Source organism: Heptranchias perlo, chromosome 25, assembly GCF_035084215.1.
Source record: "Heptranchias perlo isolate sHepPer1 chromosome 25, sHepPer1.hap1, whole genome shotgun sequence".
Classification (NCBI taxonomy): domain Eukaryota; kingdom Metazoa; phylum Chordata; class Chondrichthyes; order Hexanchiformes; family Hexanchidae; genus Heptranchias; species Heptranchias perlo.
This window is the reverse complement of record NC_090349.1, coordinates 14,378,314-14,396,813: the sequence shown is the minus strand read 5'-3', so window position 1 is coordinate 14,396,813 and position 18,500 is coordinate 14,378,314. Positions and strand designations below refer to the sequence as shown.

The 18,500-nt window shown below is 45.3% G+C and overlaps 1 protein-coding gene across 4 annotated transcripts in view; it reads right to left on the bottom strand.

Annotated features, from left to right (window-relative positions):
• Nucleotides 1-8,074: 8,074 nt before the first annotated feature.
• The window catches only part of hnf1a (HNF1 homeobox a), a 184,462-nt gene continuing 174,036 nt past the window's right edge, over nucleotides 8,075-18,500 (bottom strand). For 2 of the 4 annotated variants that reach the window (XM_068005667.1, XM_068005669.1), the window contains 2 exons: nucleotides 10,054-10,113; nucleotides 8,075-8,833 (listed from right to left, as the gene is read on the bottom strand). In XM_068005667.1, the coding sequence (XP_067861768.1) occupies nucleotides 8,706-8,833; nucleotides 10,054-10,113 (188 nt within the window). In that variant the 3' untranslated portion in view covers nucleotides 8,075-8,705. The remainder of the gene's footprint in view (nucleotides 8,834-10,053; nucleotides 10,114-18,500) is intronic. The other 2 variants (XM_068005668.1, XM_068005670.1) reach the window with 1 other exon arrangement.

Genomic DNA, 18,500 nt, shown 5'->3' with positions numbered 1-18,500 from the left:
GAGGCATGTGGACCAACTTGACAGTGCGCCTGATGGCAGGTGATGAGACGGTAACTCGCGATCATGGGTGTTGAGTGTCAGCTTTCCCTTACCGGCCGTTTCGGCAGCGACACACTCGCCATCGGCCACCGACAGGCAATGTCGCGTGCGGGCGAGGTCGAGCGCCTCCACCTCTGCGTCGGTGAGCTCCACCACTTGCGGCGGGCCACCTCCGGTGCGTGCCCTTTCGCGGTTGTTCTTGCTCCTCTTCTCCTGTGAAGGCAAAACACAGATGTGTGAGTGGGTGCGTCTTGCATCGTGAGACGCATCGAGCATCGGTGTGGTTGGGTTGAGCGTGGCGCGGAACGGATGGGAGGAAGCGTGGGCCACGTGCCCATCCCATTGCATGGGGATTGGGGTGTGTGGTAGTGTTCGGGTGGGGTCAGGGACGGTGGGTACTTGCGTGCACGGCGAGGATGGTGAATGAGTGGCTGTGAGGATTGCTGATGGAGCGCAGTGGTGGCTGTGCAGGAGGGGGTTGTGATCTGCTTGGCGTGATGGTGGGGACGGGATGTGGGAGGGTGCGTTGGTGTACTCACCTTGCCAGACCTAGTCAGGTCATTGAAGCACTTGCGGCACTGCTCCCAAGTCCTTGGGGTGTTGCCCCTGCTGCTCACCTCCGCCGCCACCTCTGCCCATGCCTTCCTGGTTGCGGCGGCAGGGAACTTGCGCCCATCCTCTGGGAAGAGTGTTTCCCTCCTCCTCCTCACGCCCTCCAGCATCAGCTGCAGTGCCAGATCTGAAAAACGGGGCGCAGCCTTTCCCCTTTGTTGAGCCATTCTCCCAGACCTCTTGCTTGCAGCAGGAGGGGCTTTGGGAGACTGCCCCTTTAACTGGAGCTCCTACATCGCGTCGACGGTACTGCGCATGCGCAGCCGGCCGGCACGCAGCTGGGGAGCGCAGAACCCGGAAGCAGGGCTTAATGGGTCCAATTATCCCACGATCGCGTGGGGGACGCACACAATTACCCGTCCGCGTTTTCCACGCTCCCGGAGGACCACCCGCTGGGAACCCGCAGGCCTGCTAAATTCGAGCCCTTTAACTCCTGCTCTGTCTTTGTCCTTTTCCATAACTATGCTTTTGGAGGAGCAGCTACCTTTATTGCCTGATCTATTTATTTCCCTCTCGTTACTGCTGGTGTAGCACCATACCTGGGATTTGACTGTCCTATGATTTGAAAGCTGTCTCTTTATTAGCTGATTGAAGTAGAAAGCTTTGTTTGTGGCTTATAAAGAATCCAGTGTGGTTACGAAAACAATGTCTACCATCAATGAAATATCTGACCATGTTTTTTTTTTGTCTTATGCGAGATTAAGTACCACCAATGGACACAATATTTAAAGGACAAATATCCACAGTCTTGTTTTCCATTTATTAACTCGTGCTGGAAACAGTTGGTACATCACATCAGCTGCCAGCACTAAAATTCAGTCTAAACCCACCACATTCTTTTAAAAATTAGAAAGATTCCAAACTACTTCTCTGCATAATTTCCTGATGGTGAAACTTTTGTGGCTCACATTAATGGTAAAGCTGGTGTCCTGGGAACAATAGGATCTGTATTAATGCCTGCCTTAATGAAATTCATCAGAAATGTCTGATGAAGGTAGGTACTGCATGGCATTATCAGGGCCAGAGTGGTCTCTTGGGCTAGTTTTCATCACCTAAGGAGAGGAATTTCCCAGATTTTTTTTCCCAAATTGGCCTGGGTTTTATTTGTTTATCTGCCTCTCCCAGGAGATTACATGGCTCTGGGTGGGGTGGGGTGGGGAGTGTATATATTGTGATCGCAATTGTGTGGGACAGGCTGAATGGAGCAGTGGATCTCTTCCTGCCTGTCACTGTTCATATATCCGTCTTTATAATTCAACAAACCAAACACGTGCGGGCTGGAGTTTAAGTGCTTACATTCCTTGTGTGTTTTCTGTTCTAATTGGGTTCCTGACACTGGGCACATGGTTAAAAAACCGAAAGCTGCAATTTTTTTTCCCCATTCTAAATTTTCTCGCTTTCTTTCTTAAAGACACTAGGTTGGTCCTCGGAAATGGTTCCATCATTGCTGATCACCCTCTGGCACATTAACCAAACAGATATTCTTCACATGCGAGCCTAAGCAATGAGATTAGAAATGAGGGCATGAGAACATCACAACCGAGCCTCATCCTGTCCTCGCCCAACATTCACATTCATGCAGTTTCCAGCCGAAGTCAGGGATAGTGAGGATCTGAAGCAGGAGCCCTGACTGATTCTATTCCTCAGCCTCCCTGGACTAGGGCCCTTGCAGCATCTGTAAAGCTACTGTAGCTGAGATCCGCTATCTCAGCACAGCCTGTGCTTAGATAGTCAATTATTGTTGCTAAATTTGCAAATGCACGAGGGAAAAATAGCTGTTAAAAGAAACTATATATACATACCTTGAATCTTTTTGTGATCACCTAGACATTGTTGTTTCCCATTTCTCCATACCAGCCATCCATATGGCCTCTCTGGAACTGCCAGTTTCGTTTAACTGCTCAGTCATGGGCGTGTTTTGTGCAGTAGTCTCGTACTTACTGGAAACAAGGCAGTGACTGCCCAAGTTCATTCAGCTTCATCCCTGTGTAGACCTTTCAGTCCCTGCTCACTGTTGGTGTTTCGCCTTGTCTTGGTTATAGAATTTTTTTTATAGCCCAGCAATTGGCTGTACATTGTTATTGCTTTGTTTGTGATTTGATTGAGGAAATCTCATGAAATGTTTCTAAAATATTTACATCATTTTTTTTAATATAGTATATAGATTCAAGGTTTTGATCCTTTTGAACTATGAGTTTAAACAATTAACTGACTTCATGAATTCATGAAGTCAGGCATTTATTTCAAGTACAGTCAAAGGAAAACAGAAAATCACATCTATGAATTAGCTTTGGATACAGTGAGACACTAGGGACAATGTCAAAGGGCTGAGGGATCAGCATTGCACAGAGATTCTCTGAGACCTTCAAAGCAGTCACTGTCTGCCACCATCCTCTCGAAAATAATTCTGAAAAGATTTTTAAACACAGAAGGCAGAAATTCCCTCGCCTCCAATATTTACAGCTGCCCTCAAAATCGATTGTGTAAAGATTCTGTTAACAGCTGAGAGGGCAAGGAATGTGGCTGTTCCTCTTGACTGAGCAATCCTATAAATGGAGCTGGGAGAATTCTCAGAAGTGCTTAACAAGATGAGGTCAGGGTACAGATTGAAGTCTGGGATTTAAACTCCTCCGTTAGGTCTTATGCTGGCTGTAGAATTTTATAATATATACATATATTAATATAATTGGCCTCAGCACCTCTGCACTACAGAAGGAAAACAAATCAAGCAACAGTGGATGTCGGTCATGGACAAGATTTTGCTTCAAGTGATGCCCTCCTTAATCAAATAACCTCTCCGTTGACACAGTCTAGGCTCGCACATGAAAAATAGGCAGTTGAATGAGGTTCCAGAGGGCAACCCGCAGTCTAGCACGAGCCAGTACCTTCAATAGACAAAGGGAGAAAACTAGGAAATTGAAGAGTGTAGGGGAAACCATCAATTCAAGGTGTTTCAGTCACACTATTAAACAAGTGCAAAGGACGAGCCAACCTTTCCCTGTTGAACTCTCTGACTCTGGTGTCTGATCGCGTGTGAAGCCAAAACTGGCAGGTTAATATTGATGAGCTTTCTCCCAGTCTGCTGTAATGATCACCAGTGATGGCTATCGATTCCTTTCCAAGTCTATGGGTTTTGATAAATTGTCTGTGTGCCTGATTGATATGTGATGTGACTAAAGTGTATCACATTACAGAGGCTTTTTATTGCCCTCAACAGAGAACAGGGCTAGTTGCTGGAAATCACTTCCTTTAATAACTCCTTTGCCACATCTCCTTGTTGGCACTGGGAAAGTTCCTGCTAAAGTGTCAGCTACAAAGTGAACTATTGTGATCCGGCTTTCACAGAAAACGGTGAATTGTTTTTTCAAGATCCTGTTAAAACGACATTTTTAAAATATCAGAGTCAGAGAAGTCAGAGAGCATTTGGAGCCAAAGTACTGAAGGAAGTGGGGTTCAATATGAGAGAAAATTCCAGTTATTATTAATGTCATCTGAAAGATCAGGGAATGAAACTTCTTCCCCTCTAAGCTGCATCTACCACAGCTCCAAATTTAAATCAGTCCTAACTACAGCACCTGTCTTACATTTTATTTCTGATGCTCAGTACTGTTGTGACTTCTAACCCTGAGAGAGCCAGTTCCTGTCATTGGCTTCTGCCCCCAGGACCCTGAATGGAAACTTTCAAATTCATTTCTCCCAGCGCCTACAACAGCTGTCAGAGCGAGGAGACCCCTCTCCCACCTGTCAGTGTTGGATTTGAACCTGGGTTGCAGAAGTAAAAGGACTGTATTCAGACGTACTGTCACTCAGTCCTCTCTATGGTCTGCATTTCTTAATGACACAGTGCCCTTGTCTCTGTGTGTGTATGGTTGTTTCTTGGTAGGTGAGGTGTTAGAATTCTCCACAACGGTAAAATTGAATAACTTTTTCTCATTAAGTTTTCTTTTACTTATTCCCCCTTTCTAAGGTATTGATTGATTGCTGAGGTATAGTTTCATGGGCACTGGTCATTCTCCAGTATCTTGTCTAAGTAACCATGCTTCAAGTGTGAGCCTTGACTATAAGTGTCGGTAGGCTATTCAACTGCAGTGGGTGTGGCACCAGAACCAAAACTTCTCTTCACCCAATGTCCACACACAAGCACTTCTCGTGGGAGTCACTGGGTAATGATCAGGAATGGGAGGCCTTGCTGATTTTTGTCGTTCCTAGTCTGGGACACTGAGGCCAACTGTAGCACGTCACTGGTGCTCAAGCTGAGATCAGCTGCTCACCCGATGAAATTGTTCCATCGTCGGGAGAGCCACAGATAGACTGAATTTCAAAGGATTCTGTCTTCTGGAATGTTTATTTTTGAAATGATATCCACTGATATATTCTGGCCATTTTAACACCATTGGGTTTAGGTTCCTCTGTGTACTATTTTAACATATTTATGGGAACACCTGTCTGTGAATTTTTTAACACAGACATTAATCCTTTTAAAACAAATGCTCAGCGGCTGTGTTAAAATAACACACCGATTGGAATTTACTCAAGTGTGTTAATCAGTGCGCTAAAAATGCGTACACAGGAAGTTAAATCTGCAAAAATGCAACGGCAGTGAAAATGTAGAAAGGGATCTTCACAACATCGTAAGAATGATCAAAGATGGGTTATCTTTGACATTATCACCCATATAGGCCTTGCTGAAAACTGTGGGATTTTTTTAGTACATTTTTATGGTCTTCAAAGCAAGTGATGTTAGCAATGGGAAATAGAAAACTTGCCTATTTCGGGTGTTCAGTGCTTGTACCAAGCACTCCCAGGTCAGAGTATGGGTTATGAGTAGAATAAAACGTCTTCTGCTCCGTCCCCAAAATGTACCTTCATCTCAGCCTCTGAAGAGCATCCCTTACTGCACTGGCCTTCTTGAGACACTTCTGAATGAGATTTCCCATTTAGGAGTAAATTTGTGCTGTGGCCCATAAGGAATTGGATTTAGACTGCCCAAACTCACCTCACATAGAGCCTTACAAAGGAGACTTTCGTCCCATCAGTCTGGGCTGGAGTTAATGAGATCTCAGAGTCATTAGGATAGTGTACTCAACGTACTGCAACATGCAGTCCCCTGGCTTGTATAAAATCACTATCACATTACCTGGACCTTTCCAGATGCTAATTATTAAAACCGCTAACTAAATAAGAATATGGGCCTGGAATTGGCATTTGGACACAAATTGTGCCCGAAAATTGCACTGGTGCATTTACGACAAGTTTCCGCTAAATTGCATTAACATAATCACAAATGTAAAATCTACCATGAATCAGCGCAATTCGGCGGCTTAACATAGCGTAATAATTTCTTTAGTTTTTTTGCAACCAAAAATATTCATTGATATATTTAAGAGATGTATTTAGGAGCGGTAAACTGGTGCAGTTTTGTTAATACTGCTGAAAATAAATAAGCATTTTTAATAAAGGTGTCCAGTCCTCTGCCTGTGAGTAACCTGATTTAAAATCACTGAAAATGACTCAAAAAAACTATACTGAAGCATTTCCTGCTTTCATTGGTGTACACTAGTCCGTTTCTTAGTAAATTTCTATTTTTTACTATTTACAAACGTTTATACCATGCCTACTAGTGGCTTTGCGCCTAAGAAAACTAGCTTAATTTTAAAACCCTCCTCGAACGGCCGCAGGCAGGCGCAATTGACGGAAACTTGCCATCTTGAGTGGGTGGAGGGGGGCCGGCCAGTTTTGTGGGTGGGGCTAGTTTCAGCCAATTGTTTTTTTTAACCAGCTCAATAGATTGCGGAAACTTGAATTACACCGGGTGCAAATTACTCCGGGCGTGATTCTAAATTCCTCAGTGTTTCGCGCCGATTCGGCCGGATTGCACTGAAAAATCCAACCCAATGTAGCCGAAACTCTGGCCCATGGAAATTATTGCTGGTAATGTCAGTACTTGACACATTCATTGTGATATTCCCCTGTCCGTTATTTTAATCATTAATCTGTTCATTATAAATGAGGTGACGCCTCCATTAAAATAACAGGCAAAGGAATGTCATAGGAAGGGCTAAGCATTTGTCACTAATATCACACACAGTAAATTCTAGACTCTAATCTCTTAGTTCATTTGCAGTAACTATATCATTTTTCTTTTAAATGTTATGGTAAATTGTGGTGAATGGTTTATTTATGAATGACCAATCAGCACCACACACACATACATCAAGGGGACCGATTTATAATGTATCTGACTTCCCAAATCCATACAGATTGTGCTAGGACTTCCCAAATCCATACAGATTGTGCCGGGACTTCCCAAATCCATACAGATTGTGCCGGGACTTCCCAAATCCATACAGATTGTGCCGGGACTTCCCAAATCCATACAGATTGTGCCGGGACTTCCCAAATCCATACAGATTGTGCCGGGACTTCCCAAATCCATACAGATTGTGCCGGGACTTCCCAAATCCATACAGATTGTGCTGGGACTTCCCAAATCCATACAGATTGTGCCGGGACTTCCCAAATCCATACAGATTGTGCTGGGACTTCCCACATCCATACAGATTGTGCTGGGACTTCCCAAATCTATACAGATTGTGCCGGGACTTCCCAAATCCATACAGATTGTGCCGGGACTTCCCAAATCCATACAGATTGTGCCGGGACTTCCCAAATCCATACAGATTGTGCTGGGACTTCCCAAATCCATACAGATTGTGCCGGGACTTCCCAAATCCATACAAATTGTGCCGGGACTTCCCAAATCCATACAGATTGTGTTGGGACTTCCCAAATCCATACAGATTGTGCTGGGACTTCCCAAATCCATACAGATCGTGCTGGGACTTTCCACGGCTCACTTCATTTTTGGTAAGTGAATTACCCAGGATGGAAAGGATCCATGCAAACCAGGTAAGTCCCATATTTGATCACTGGTCTGCATTAAGTTAGTTGCTCTCAGCTGGCACCATAGTCAGGCTACAACTGGCCACTGTCGGGATTCCCACTCTGATCGCTGTGCATTGAATCACCTTGGCCTATGTGCACGTGTGGATGTCGGGCTGAGAAAGCAGGATATGGCTTGGCGATAGTGTCCCTCACTGTCAAATTGACTGGAGATGGTTCAGGTGCTGGAGGGTTGCCATCACTTGTGGAGAAAATTGGAGGAGCAAAATCGTAGAGCCTTGAAGTGTAGCTAGGTATGTGCCCATTAACCTTTTGTTTAACCTTTGCCCTCATTGGGAGACTTGTTCCACTCATAAGCCTAAAACCTCAACAGAGGTGGTCATCCAGAGAGGTCAAGGAGCAGGAATTCTCTCTGTTCTTTTTTAACCTCTGGCCCAGGCCAATCGTAAGTAAAGAAAAACCACAACGTTTTACAACAGGGACTACAATCAAAAAAGAAATTCAGAGCTTTAGGCAACAATACAAACTGAATGTACTTTAATACTGTATGTGACGTAAATTTTAAGTGAACCTACAGAATTTACAAAGTGAGTTGCAATGACATTTAACATTGTGGTTAGTTAAATACTTTAGTCCAATTTTTACAATCAACAGGATAAGGGGGGAAATAAATGCATATTTAAAGTGAGGAAAAAGTACTTCATAAATCAGAGCTTAAATTATATAATGTGAAAAAACTGGCAGCACAAAAATGCAGGTTTGGTGCTGCTAAATATCTCTAGACTATCATATTACTGGGAATATCTGGGGCAGGGATCTGAATAATTAGCAGTGGTTGGCCTGTAATTCTCTCTCCCCTCCCCCAACCCCTTCCACCTTATATAGCTCTTGGATTAGACATATGATTTGAGGATTTTCATTAAACTTATTGCACATCAACATCTCTCAAAACAGCCCTCTATAATAAAGTAATTCTTGAGTTCAAAATATGCAAATAAGTACCATCATCACAGAATGTTCTAGAAGACTATCTGTCCCCAGTATAATTGAGTGCGTTGGAAAATTATTTAACTCCTTTCATCTTTTTTTTCCCCAGTGGCTTGATCCGGGCCTAAAGTATGTTACAAGACAGTCTGCTTTGGTTGGCTTGGTTACGGTGCGGTGGAGGCCATCTGCTGTGGGATGAAGGCCTCGATGTTGCTGTGACTGGGCGACAGCAGGTGACTGTGACCGTCTGCTGACTGTGTGTTTTGATACATGACCAGGCTGCCTGAAGAGACTGTGAACGAAGAAGGGAAAGAGAATTGTCACAAGACTGACATTCATTTGAAACATTCTTTATAACCTCCTCCCAGTGGCTTCAAGATGAAGGCACCGAGGAAGACTTTTTGTCTTCACTGACTGGGCGGTGATCTGCTGAAGGGGAGCCCCAGCCCTTTATGGAACCCACCTAATTTTCATTCCATTAATTTCAGTGGAAAAAAAAAATAGGCAGGTTCTATAACAGGCCAGCGACCATCGCCCCCCCCCCCCCCACCAGATTACTGCCCAGGTGGTGAGGACAAAAATCTAGCCCACCAGCTCTTAGCCATATAGACAATGAATGTCTTGGATTCCTGACCTATGCTAAGCTATTTGAGGTCAGGTTTCCCACTCCTGAACACTTTCCAGCAGCCCTCCCTCTTCCCCTCCCCCACTACTTGCTGGAAGTGTGCATGTGTGAACATAGGGTCATAATAAGATTGGGTTTGGCTGACATGCCTTCTACAGTCGAATAGCCTGCCAACATTTACCATCTACCCTGGCGCATGAATAAGGCCACGTGGGTGAGGTAGTGGAGCATGAATGCTGCCTATCAAACCCCTCAAGGGAGTTAACAGCTTCAGGAGAGGAGGGGACGGATGGAAATTGGATAAAATAAATCTTCTTTGTATATTTTGCACTCTAGTTCAATTAGCACTGTGTATAATTTTGCAGGTGTGAGTCATGCGGTGCTAATGAAGGGATGAGTTGCAATTGATTATGGTACCACCCTCAGAAATAAATTTAATTTAGTAAAGCCTAAAGCTTCCATTGGAATCTGTAAATTAAAAGGTCATTCTTTTTCATCTGGTCAATCTTGCACTATGATGGGCATAATATTGTTGGACTACTGAATGGTTAAACATTACATTGTTTGCAAATTCACAATGGGTGCAATAAAGGTTGGGGGTGGAATCAAGATATAAGCTATAAAGTAGGGAGATTAACTATAAGTCAAAAACGTCAAAAGTATCAGGAATTGTAATGTTTATTAACTCTTAAAATTAATATACAGATCCTCAGTTCCCTCAGGCACAGTGGTTAATTAACACCGTTAACAAAACAAAAGAGAAGGCTTCCTGAAAGCCTAGTGGGTAAGGGCACCATTCATTGTAGGCTGCATCCATTGCCACCACTGTGGTGCTAATACACCAATTTATTATTCTCACCAAGAGAAAGTGGGAGGACAATACTCACCCAACACTTTGTCTGGAATGTGTAATTTGATCCAGTCTGCTGTAGAGTAATTCAAGTTCTCTGCAATGTGTAAGTTGATCCAGTCATTGTCAGGCAGGCTACAGAGTTCAGACAAGGCACAGTACTAACACTACTGATTTCAGAGAACAGACAGCACTAAAACTATCGAGTTCAGATATCGCACAGCGCTAATACTCTGGAGTTCAGAGAACTCACAGCACTAACACTACCGAGTTCAGAGAACACACAGCGCTAACACTATTGATTTTAGAGAATGCACAGCGCTAACACTATCAAGTTCGGAGAACGTACAGTGTTAACACTTCAGAGTTCAGAGAACACACAGCGCTAACACTCTGGAGTTCAGAGAACGTACAGTGCTAACACTCCAGAGCTCAGAGAACACAGCGCTAACACTCTAGAGTTCAGACAATGCACAGCGCTAACATTACCAAGTTCAGACAACACATAGCACTAACACTACCGAGTTCAGAGAACGCACAGCGCTAATGCTACTGATTACCACATTACAGGAAGGATGTAATTGCACTAGAGAGGATACAGAGAAAATTTACGAGAATATTGCCAGGACTGGAGAACTTTAGCTATGAGGAAAGATTGGATAGGCTAGGGTTGTTTTCTTTGGAACAGAGGAGGCTGAGGGGAGATTTAATTGAGGTGTATAAAATTATGAGGGGCCTAGATAGAGTGGATAGGGAGGACCTATTTCCCTTAGCAGAGAGGTCAATAACCAGGAGGCATAGCATTTAAAGTAATTGGTAGAATGATTAGAGGGGAGCTTAGGAAACATGTTTTCACTCAGAGGGTGGTGGGGGTCTGGAACTCACTGCCTGAAAGGGTGGTAGAGGCAGAAACCCTCATCACATTTAAGAAGTACCTGGATATGCACCTGAAGTGCCATAACCTACAAGGCTACGGACCAAGTGATGAAAAGTGGGATTAGGCTGGGTGGCTCATTTTCAGCTGGCGCGGACATGATGGGCTGAATGGCCTCGTTCTGTGTCGTAAATTTTCTATGATTTCCATTAAATGAGTACTTTGCATCGTCTTTACCAAGGAAGAAGATGCTGCCACAGTCACAGTAAAAGGGGAGATAGTTGAGATACTTGATGGGGTGAAAAGTGATAAATAGGAGGTACTAGAAGGCTGGCTATGCTTAAAGTATTTAAGTCACCCGGTCCAGATGGGATGCATCCTAGGTTGCTGAGGGAAGTAAGGGTGGAAATTGCACAGGTGCTGACCATAATCTTCCAATCCTCTTTTTATGTGGGGGTGGTGCCAGAGGATTGGAGAATTGCAAATGTTACACCCTTGTTCAAAAATGGGTGTAAGGTTAAACCCGGCAACTACAGGCCAGTCAGCTTAACCTCAGTGGTGGGGGAGCTTTTAGAAACGATAATCCGGGACAAAATGAATAATCACTTTGACAAGTGTAGATTAATAAAGGAAAGCCAGCACGGATTTGTTAAAGGCAAATCATGTTTAACTAACTTGATTGAGTTTACTGACGAGGTAACAGAGAGGGTTGATGAGGGCAATGCGGTTGATGTTATGTATATGGACTTTCAAAAGGCGTTTGATAAAGTGCCACATAATAGGCTTGTCAGCAAAATTGAAGCCCATGGAATAAAAGGGGCAGAGGCAGCATGGATACGAAATTGGCTAAGTGACAGGAAACAGAGAGTAGTGGTGAACGGTTGTTTCTCGGACTGGAGGGAGGTATACAGTGGTGTTCCCCAGGGGTCGGTACTAGGACCACTGCTTTTTTTGATGTATAATAATGGCTTGGACTTGGGTGTACAGGGCACAATTTCAAAATTTGCAGGTGACACTAAACTTGGAAATGTAGTAAACAGTGAGGAGGATAGGACTTCAAGAGGACATAGACAGGCTGGTGGAATGGGCAGACACATGGCAGATGAAATTTAATGCAGAGAAGTGCGAAGTGATACATTTTGGCAGGAAGAACGAGGAGAGGCAATATAAACTAAATGGTACAATTCCAAAGTGGGTGCAGGAACAGAGAGACCTGACGGTAGATGTGCACAAATCTCTGAAGGTGGCAGGATAGGTTGAGAAAGCAGTTAAAAAAGCATATGAAATCCTGGGCTTTATAAATAGAGGCATAGAGTACAGAAGCAAGGAAGTTGTGTTAAACCTTTATAAAACACTGGTTCAGCCACATCTGGAGTATTGTCTCCAATTCTAGGCACTGCACTTTGGGAAGGATGTGAAGGCCTTAGAGAGGGTGCAGAAAAGATTTCCTAGATTGGCTCCAGGAATGAGGGACTTAAAGTTACATGGATAGACTGGAGAAGCTGGGGTTGTTCTCCTTAGTGCAGAGAAGATTGAGAGGAGATTTGATGGAAGTGTTCAAAATCATGACGGGTTCAGATAAAGTAAATAAAGAGAAACTGTTCCCATTGGAAGAAGGGTCGAGAACCAGAGGACACGGATTTAAGGTGACTGGCAAAAGAACCAAAGGTGATGTGAGGAAAAACTTTTTTACGCAGCGAGTAGTTATGATCTGGAATGCATTGCCTGAAAGGGTGGTGGATGCAGATTCAATCGTGGCTTTCAAAAAGGAATTGGATAAATACTTGAAGGGAAAAAATTTGCAGGGCTACAGGGAAAGAGCGGGGGAATGAGACTAACTGGATTGCTCTTACAAAGAGCTGGCACAAGCTCTGTGGGCCGAATGGACTCCATCTGTGCGGTATCAATTCTATGATTCAGAGATTGCACAGCGCTAACACTACCGAGTTCAGAGAACACATAGCGCTAACATTACCGAGTTCAGAGAATAGATAGCGCTAACATTACCGAGTTCAGAGAACACATAGTGCTAACATTACCGAGTTCAGAGAATAGATAGCGCTAACATTACCGAGTTCAGAGAACGCACAGCGTTAACACTACCGAGTTCAGAGAATGAACAGCACTAACACTACCTAGTTCAGAGAACGCACAATACTAACACTACCTAGTTCAGAAAACACAGAGTGCTAACATTACCGAGTTCAGAGAACGCACAGCGCTAACACTACCTTGTTCAGATAGGAAGGGGTGAGGCCATGGAGGGATTTCAACATGAGAATGAGAATTTTAAAATCAAGGTTTTGGTGGACCAGGAGCCAATGTAGGTCAGCGAGCACAGGGGTTATGGGCAAACGGGACTTGGTGCGAGTTAGGATACGGGCAGCAGAGTTTTGGATGAGCTCAAGTTTTTTGGAGGGTGGAAGATGGGAGGCCGGCCAGGAGAGCAGTGGAATAGTCAAGTCTGGAGGTAACAAAGGCATGGATGAGGCTTTCAGCAGCAGATGGGCTGAGGCAGGGGCGGAGACAGGTAATGTTGTAGAAGTCTTTGTGATGGAGAGAATATGGGGTTGGAAGCTCAGCTCATGTCAAATAGGAGGCCGAGGTTACAAACAGTCTGTTTCAGCCTGAGACAGCCCGGGAGGGGGATGGAATCAGTAGCGAGAGAATGGAGTATGTGGCAAGGACCGAAGACAATGTCTTTGGTCTTCCCAATGTTTAATTGGAGGAATTTGCAGTTCATCTAAGACTGGATGTTGGACAAGCAGTCTGACATCACAGAGATAGTGGAGGGGTCGAGAGAGGTGGTGGTGGTGAGGTAGAGCTGAGTATCATCAGTTTACATGTGGAACCTAACGTCATGTCTTCGAATGATGTTGCCAAGGGGCAGCATGCAGATGATAAATAGGAGGGGGCCAAGGATAGATCCATGGGGGACTCCAGAGGTAACAGTGCGGGGGTGGGAAGAGAAGCCATTGCAGGAGATTCTTTGGAGACGACTGGATAGGTAATAGTGGAACAAAGTAAGGGCACTGCCACTCAGCTGGACAATGGAGGAGAGGCATTGGGGAAAGATGGCATGGTTAACCGTATTAAAAACCACTGAAATAAAGATGAGGAGGGATAGTGGACCACGGCCACAGTCACAAAGGATCTCACTATTGACTTTGATTAGGGTCCAAACCTGATCGGAGAGATTCAAACGTGGAGTTGGGGGAAAGATAGCAGACCAGTGTGGGGCCAATGGACAGCAGCATTGTCTTTTACTCCAGAGCTTCAGATAATGTAGAGTGTCTTTTGGAATACAGGCGATAGCTGTTGGGAATTGCAGACTACACAAACTGCACAGTACCTCCTCTTCACTCCTACAGCTGCCCTGCCAGTTGGGTTATGTGTATCTATAAATGCTGCTCATCCTCCTTCCATTGCTCCTTCTCTTCCTCATTCAAAAAAAGAGATCGCAGGGTAACTGTGGATGAGCAAGGCCATTTGGCTCACCTTGAATCAAGTGTTGATCCCTCTTTGTGTGAAGAATGATTTCTTGATATCATTCCTATATTTGAATCTATGCTGTTTCCTCCTACACTAGTGACCCTCCTTGTGGCTTTTCTCTGCACTGACCACAGCTCATCAGTAGCTCCCTTGTGCCTCAGTGACCAACTCTGCACAAGGGAGTCAAGGTGTGACCTGTGTTCACAACTTCCTCTGACATAAAAGCCTGGACTTTCCTTATGAAAGCCACTCACTTCTGGGTGGTGGTCTGGCAAGTGAAGTGGGGCAGGGCCCCTCAGCCCAAACTCCGCACCAGAACTGGCCACCTCGCTTTCTGCCATGAATTCCCTCCCGTGACTCCTCTGCGGCCCGGATCATTCTGCTGGCAGCGCACCCACTGGAATCAAATGAACAGAGGTGGGGTGGGGGGGCGGGTGCGGGGGGGATGCCTAAATGCAAGCACATGAGTGCAATTCTGGAACACGGATTTGACCGTCTACTATGTTGAAACTGTAATTTCTGAGAAGTCAAGGCTACTTTGTAAGACTGCCATCTATGGGAGCAGTAACTGTTGCAAGTACAGAAGTGACAACAGCCCTTATCCCCTCCTCCTCATGTCTGGCTGGCGGCTACACTGATCTCCTGGACTGCCAGTCACCAGGGTCTTCCGCACTTCATGTCCTGCCTCCCTCATTGCATTGCAGATGTGGGTTCTGGACGCCTCCAATTGTCCGTCATCAGCACCATGGGGGAAGAGACAGTCTCCACTGCCTGCAGGTGAGACCAAAGCTCCTGAATCATTGATCTTTAACAGCCCAGATCCCTGAGATCTTGGTCTTGGAATCCTCATCTGAGCCCTCTTGCTTATGTCACCTCTGGGAAGAGACAGATGTCTCCTCAAATCTGCCTCCCAAGATGCCATGACAGGATGGGTGGATCAGGTGCAGGAAGGGTCCTTCTGGACGCTCCAGGCTGCTCAGATGCTTCTTCTTCTAAACATTCAGCACCTTTGACGGATGCAAAGGACGACCATCTGACTTGTGCATCATAACGTTGTGACGCTCTTCAGTATACCGCAATGTTTCCCTGCACCTCGTGCAGAGCTGGCTGCTGCCATGTAAAGGCTGCACTGTGATTCTCACAGAATTTTGTCCCTTGTCCACCCGGAGGTGGGTGATAATCGTTGAAGTGTCAGGCGCCAAGATACTAAGAGAACTCAGCGAGGAGGCACAAAACTAGTCTGTGGCCAGGCAGAGAAGCAGCACAGCAGCTACTCCCCTGGTTTAGGGCTGACCAAACAGACAAACAGGTGAATTAAGTATCTATGAAGGTTGGCTAGTCTGGCAAGCCAGGCCCCACTCTATGGAGGGCTGCATGGCACCAATTTGTGTCAGTCGTGAACCTGGAGTCACTCATGGCACTCTATCAGCATGATCTGTAAAAACTCCCACCAAACTCCTCTATCTGCTGGAGGAGTGAGGCCTCCACATTGAGCAGCCTCCCACCTCGCTTTGACTCTGAAAACGCTCCACGCCAGGCCAACCCAGCAATTGACTTGCGGGCCCCTTCAGATATGTGGCCCCATTAACGAGCACTGCAAGATCATGCTGGGAGCTGTAGCCATTTCTCTGTGAGGCTAAATTTGACAAATCCACAGCATTGACTATTTTACATAATTTGAGCTGCCAGCTTGGTTTAGTGACGGCATTTTATTCAACAGGAACAGGTGAGGGTGATGTCATTGGAAGTGATGTCACTAGCAGAGCCGTAGCTTTTTAGAATGGGCTGAGAGTGACGTCACGGGTCGATCGAAAACCGTAAGTACGCACACCGCCACTAATCACTCCGTCAAACTGAACACTGTGGGAGAGAGCTGCGGGGACTGATGGGGCATTGTGTGCGGGCCATGGATTGTTTTCAGGTTTATTGGGTAGAAAGTGAGGGCGGGGTGGGTCACCTTTTACATTACAAAGTGAAAAGTGACACTGTTCTAACTTCCGGATTTCAGGCCCTCCGATGATGTTACTTTCCGAGAAATCGTTCACGCTCAAGAGCGTGATCCAGGTCTAATTGGGGGGGTGGAGGAGGAGGAGTACGCGATACATCTCCCCGTCTGGAGCATGTTCTCCCTCTCATCAACCCCACACCCCCGTTAGACCTGGATCATGTTCTCCCTCCCCCCCTGCTCTCTCCGTGCTATGCTCCCCTCCCTTTCCCGGATTCCTGCTCTCCACCACCACCACCCCCCACCCCGACCTGCGCTCTGCTCCCTCTGGGCTCCTGCATCCCCATCCCTGTGCTCTGCTCCCTCACCCCCCATGCTCTGCTCCCTCCATTCTCCGGTTCCCTCTCCCGCCCCCCTCGCTCCAGAAGGGGAAATAGTAATCCAGCGTTCCTATTGCTTACCATCATCCAGTGACCTGGGGGCTGCAAAGTGTGTCTGAGTGTGGTCACTGGATTGGGACACTGGATGTGGCTTGGCCTAGATACCACCAAGGGATCAAATAACCTGCTGACCACCCAACATCTCGGCTCATACTTAAAAAACGGACAAGTGGGTAAAAGGCACATGGTGTCTGTGGAACTGCACTTGAGGATGAGTCAGAATTTCAGGACAGGAAGAACATTTTACTGATTTTTTTTTTAAAAAGGGAGAGGAAAAAGTATGAGAGTAGCTGTTACTTTAGACCCAACCAAGACTTATACTCTTTGGGCTATATTTTCCCTTCTGTTGCTAATTTTAGTAACAACAACAATTTGTGGTTATAATTAACACTGAGCAGGAGCTGGGGGAAGAGATAAGACCTGGTTAAGATTGTTCAGACATATAGCATTCAGCAGCTGTACTATTAAATTGAGAATTGAGTTTAACAAAACAGGCCTGCTTTAACATAGCAAACTGAGGAACATCATATAAACACATTAAGCATTCATCTGCTAATATCACATCAGTCATTTCTAGGTTACTGAGTACATAGAGGACTTCTCTTCTCTCTCCTGATCTGCCTGTGTTGCATCTGGCTGACCTGTTGGCAGGATTTTGCCCGTATTGTTCCGAAGCAGTAGGGGGATGGGGTGAGAGCAGCCCAGGGATGATTCTCTGTGATTTCCTCTCTCTCCCTGAGGAGAGGTATATGGGTTAGACTCCCCGCAGCGGCAATCAAGAACTCACCAAGGTGTGAGATCACCAAGGCTGACCCAGGTGTAAGGCCTGCATTATATGACAAGACAGTATATCCAAGAGGAGGAACTGGCCTGTTAAATTGCAGGAGTGGAGCCCAAGGGTTTGTTTTTGTCTGAACCCAGCCCTTAAAACAGATTCCAGCCTGTCTAATTTGGCACAGTAAATGTTCCAGACATATGCTCCTGGCCCAGAACCCCGCCCGCTGAGAGTGCGTATCGGGAAGCTACACGCAATACGTGATTTTCCGTCCATCAGGAAACTCGATGCAATCGGAAAATTTGCTCTAATTAATACAAATAGAATTGGTGTCGCTATTTTTATTCTGATTTCAGTTACGGCATTTATTGCGGCTGGTGCATCACATCAGACCATAGGCTCCCAAGATTAAATCTCCCGATTTGAACTGAAGTTACTACATGTTACTAGAGAGTACCACAGCCTACACGTTAACAGGCTGGGTTACCGAGGGGGGTGACAGCCTTGCACCAGGAGGGAGCAGCATTACACTTTGCATTCAGTGCGTGAAGATGCGTGACTTGAAAAATAAAGAATTATTGGCAGATTACATAATTCATGGTTCAGGGACCCTTGACTAAACTAATTCTGGTATATATTGTGAGTCAATACTATACGTTCATCCTTCAGTTCCTGTGGTTACTAAGAGGATAGATTTGCTTAGGTTTACAAATTCATTACATACAGCACACAGAAGAAATCTTCTGTCCCACTTGTAAGGATTTTGCAAATGTATTTGCGGAGATTTCGACTCTGCTCACTAATTCTAGCAAAATTGTAAATGTGTTTGTTAATAATTTCACTCGAAATACCGAGATCTTCGAAAATGTATTAACAATTGGGTAGATTTTTCAACTTGCCACCCGGATGTAAAACTGGCATTATGGATCGACCGACCGATGTAGAAAGGACCCAATTT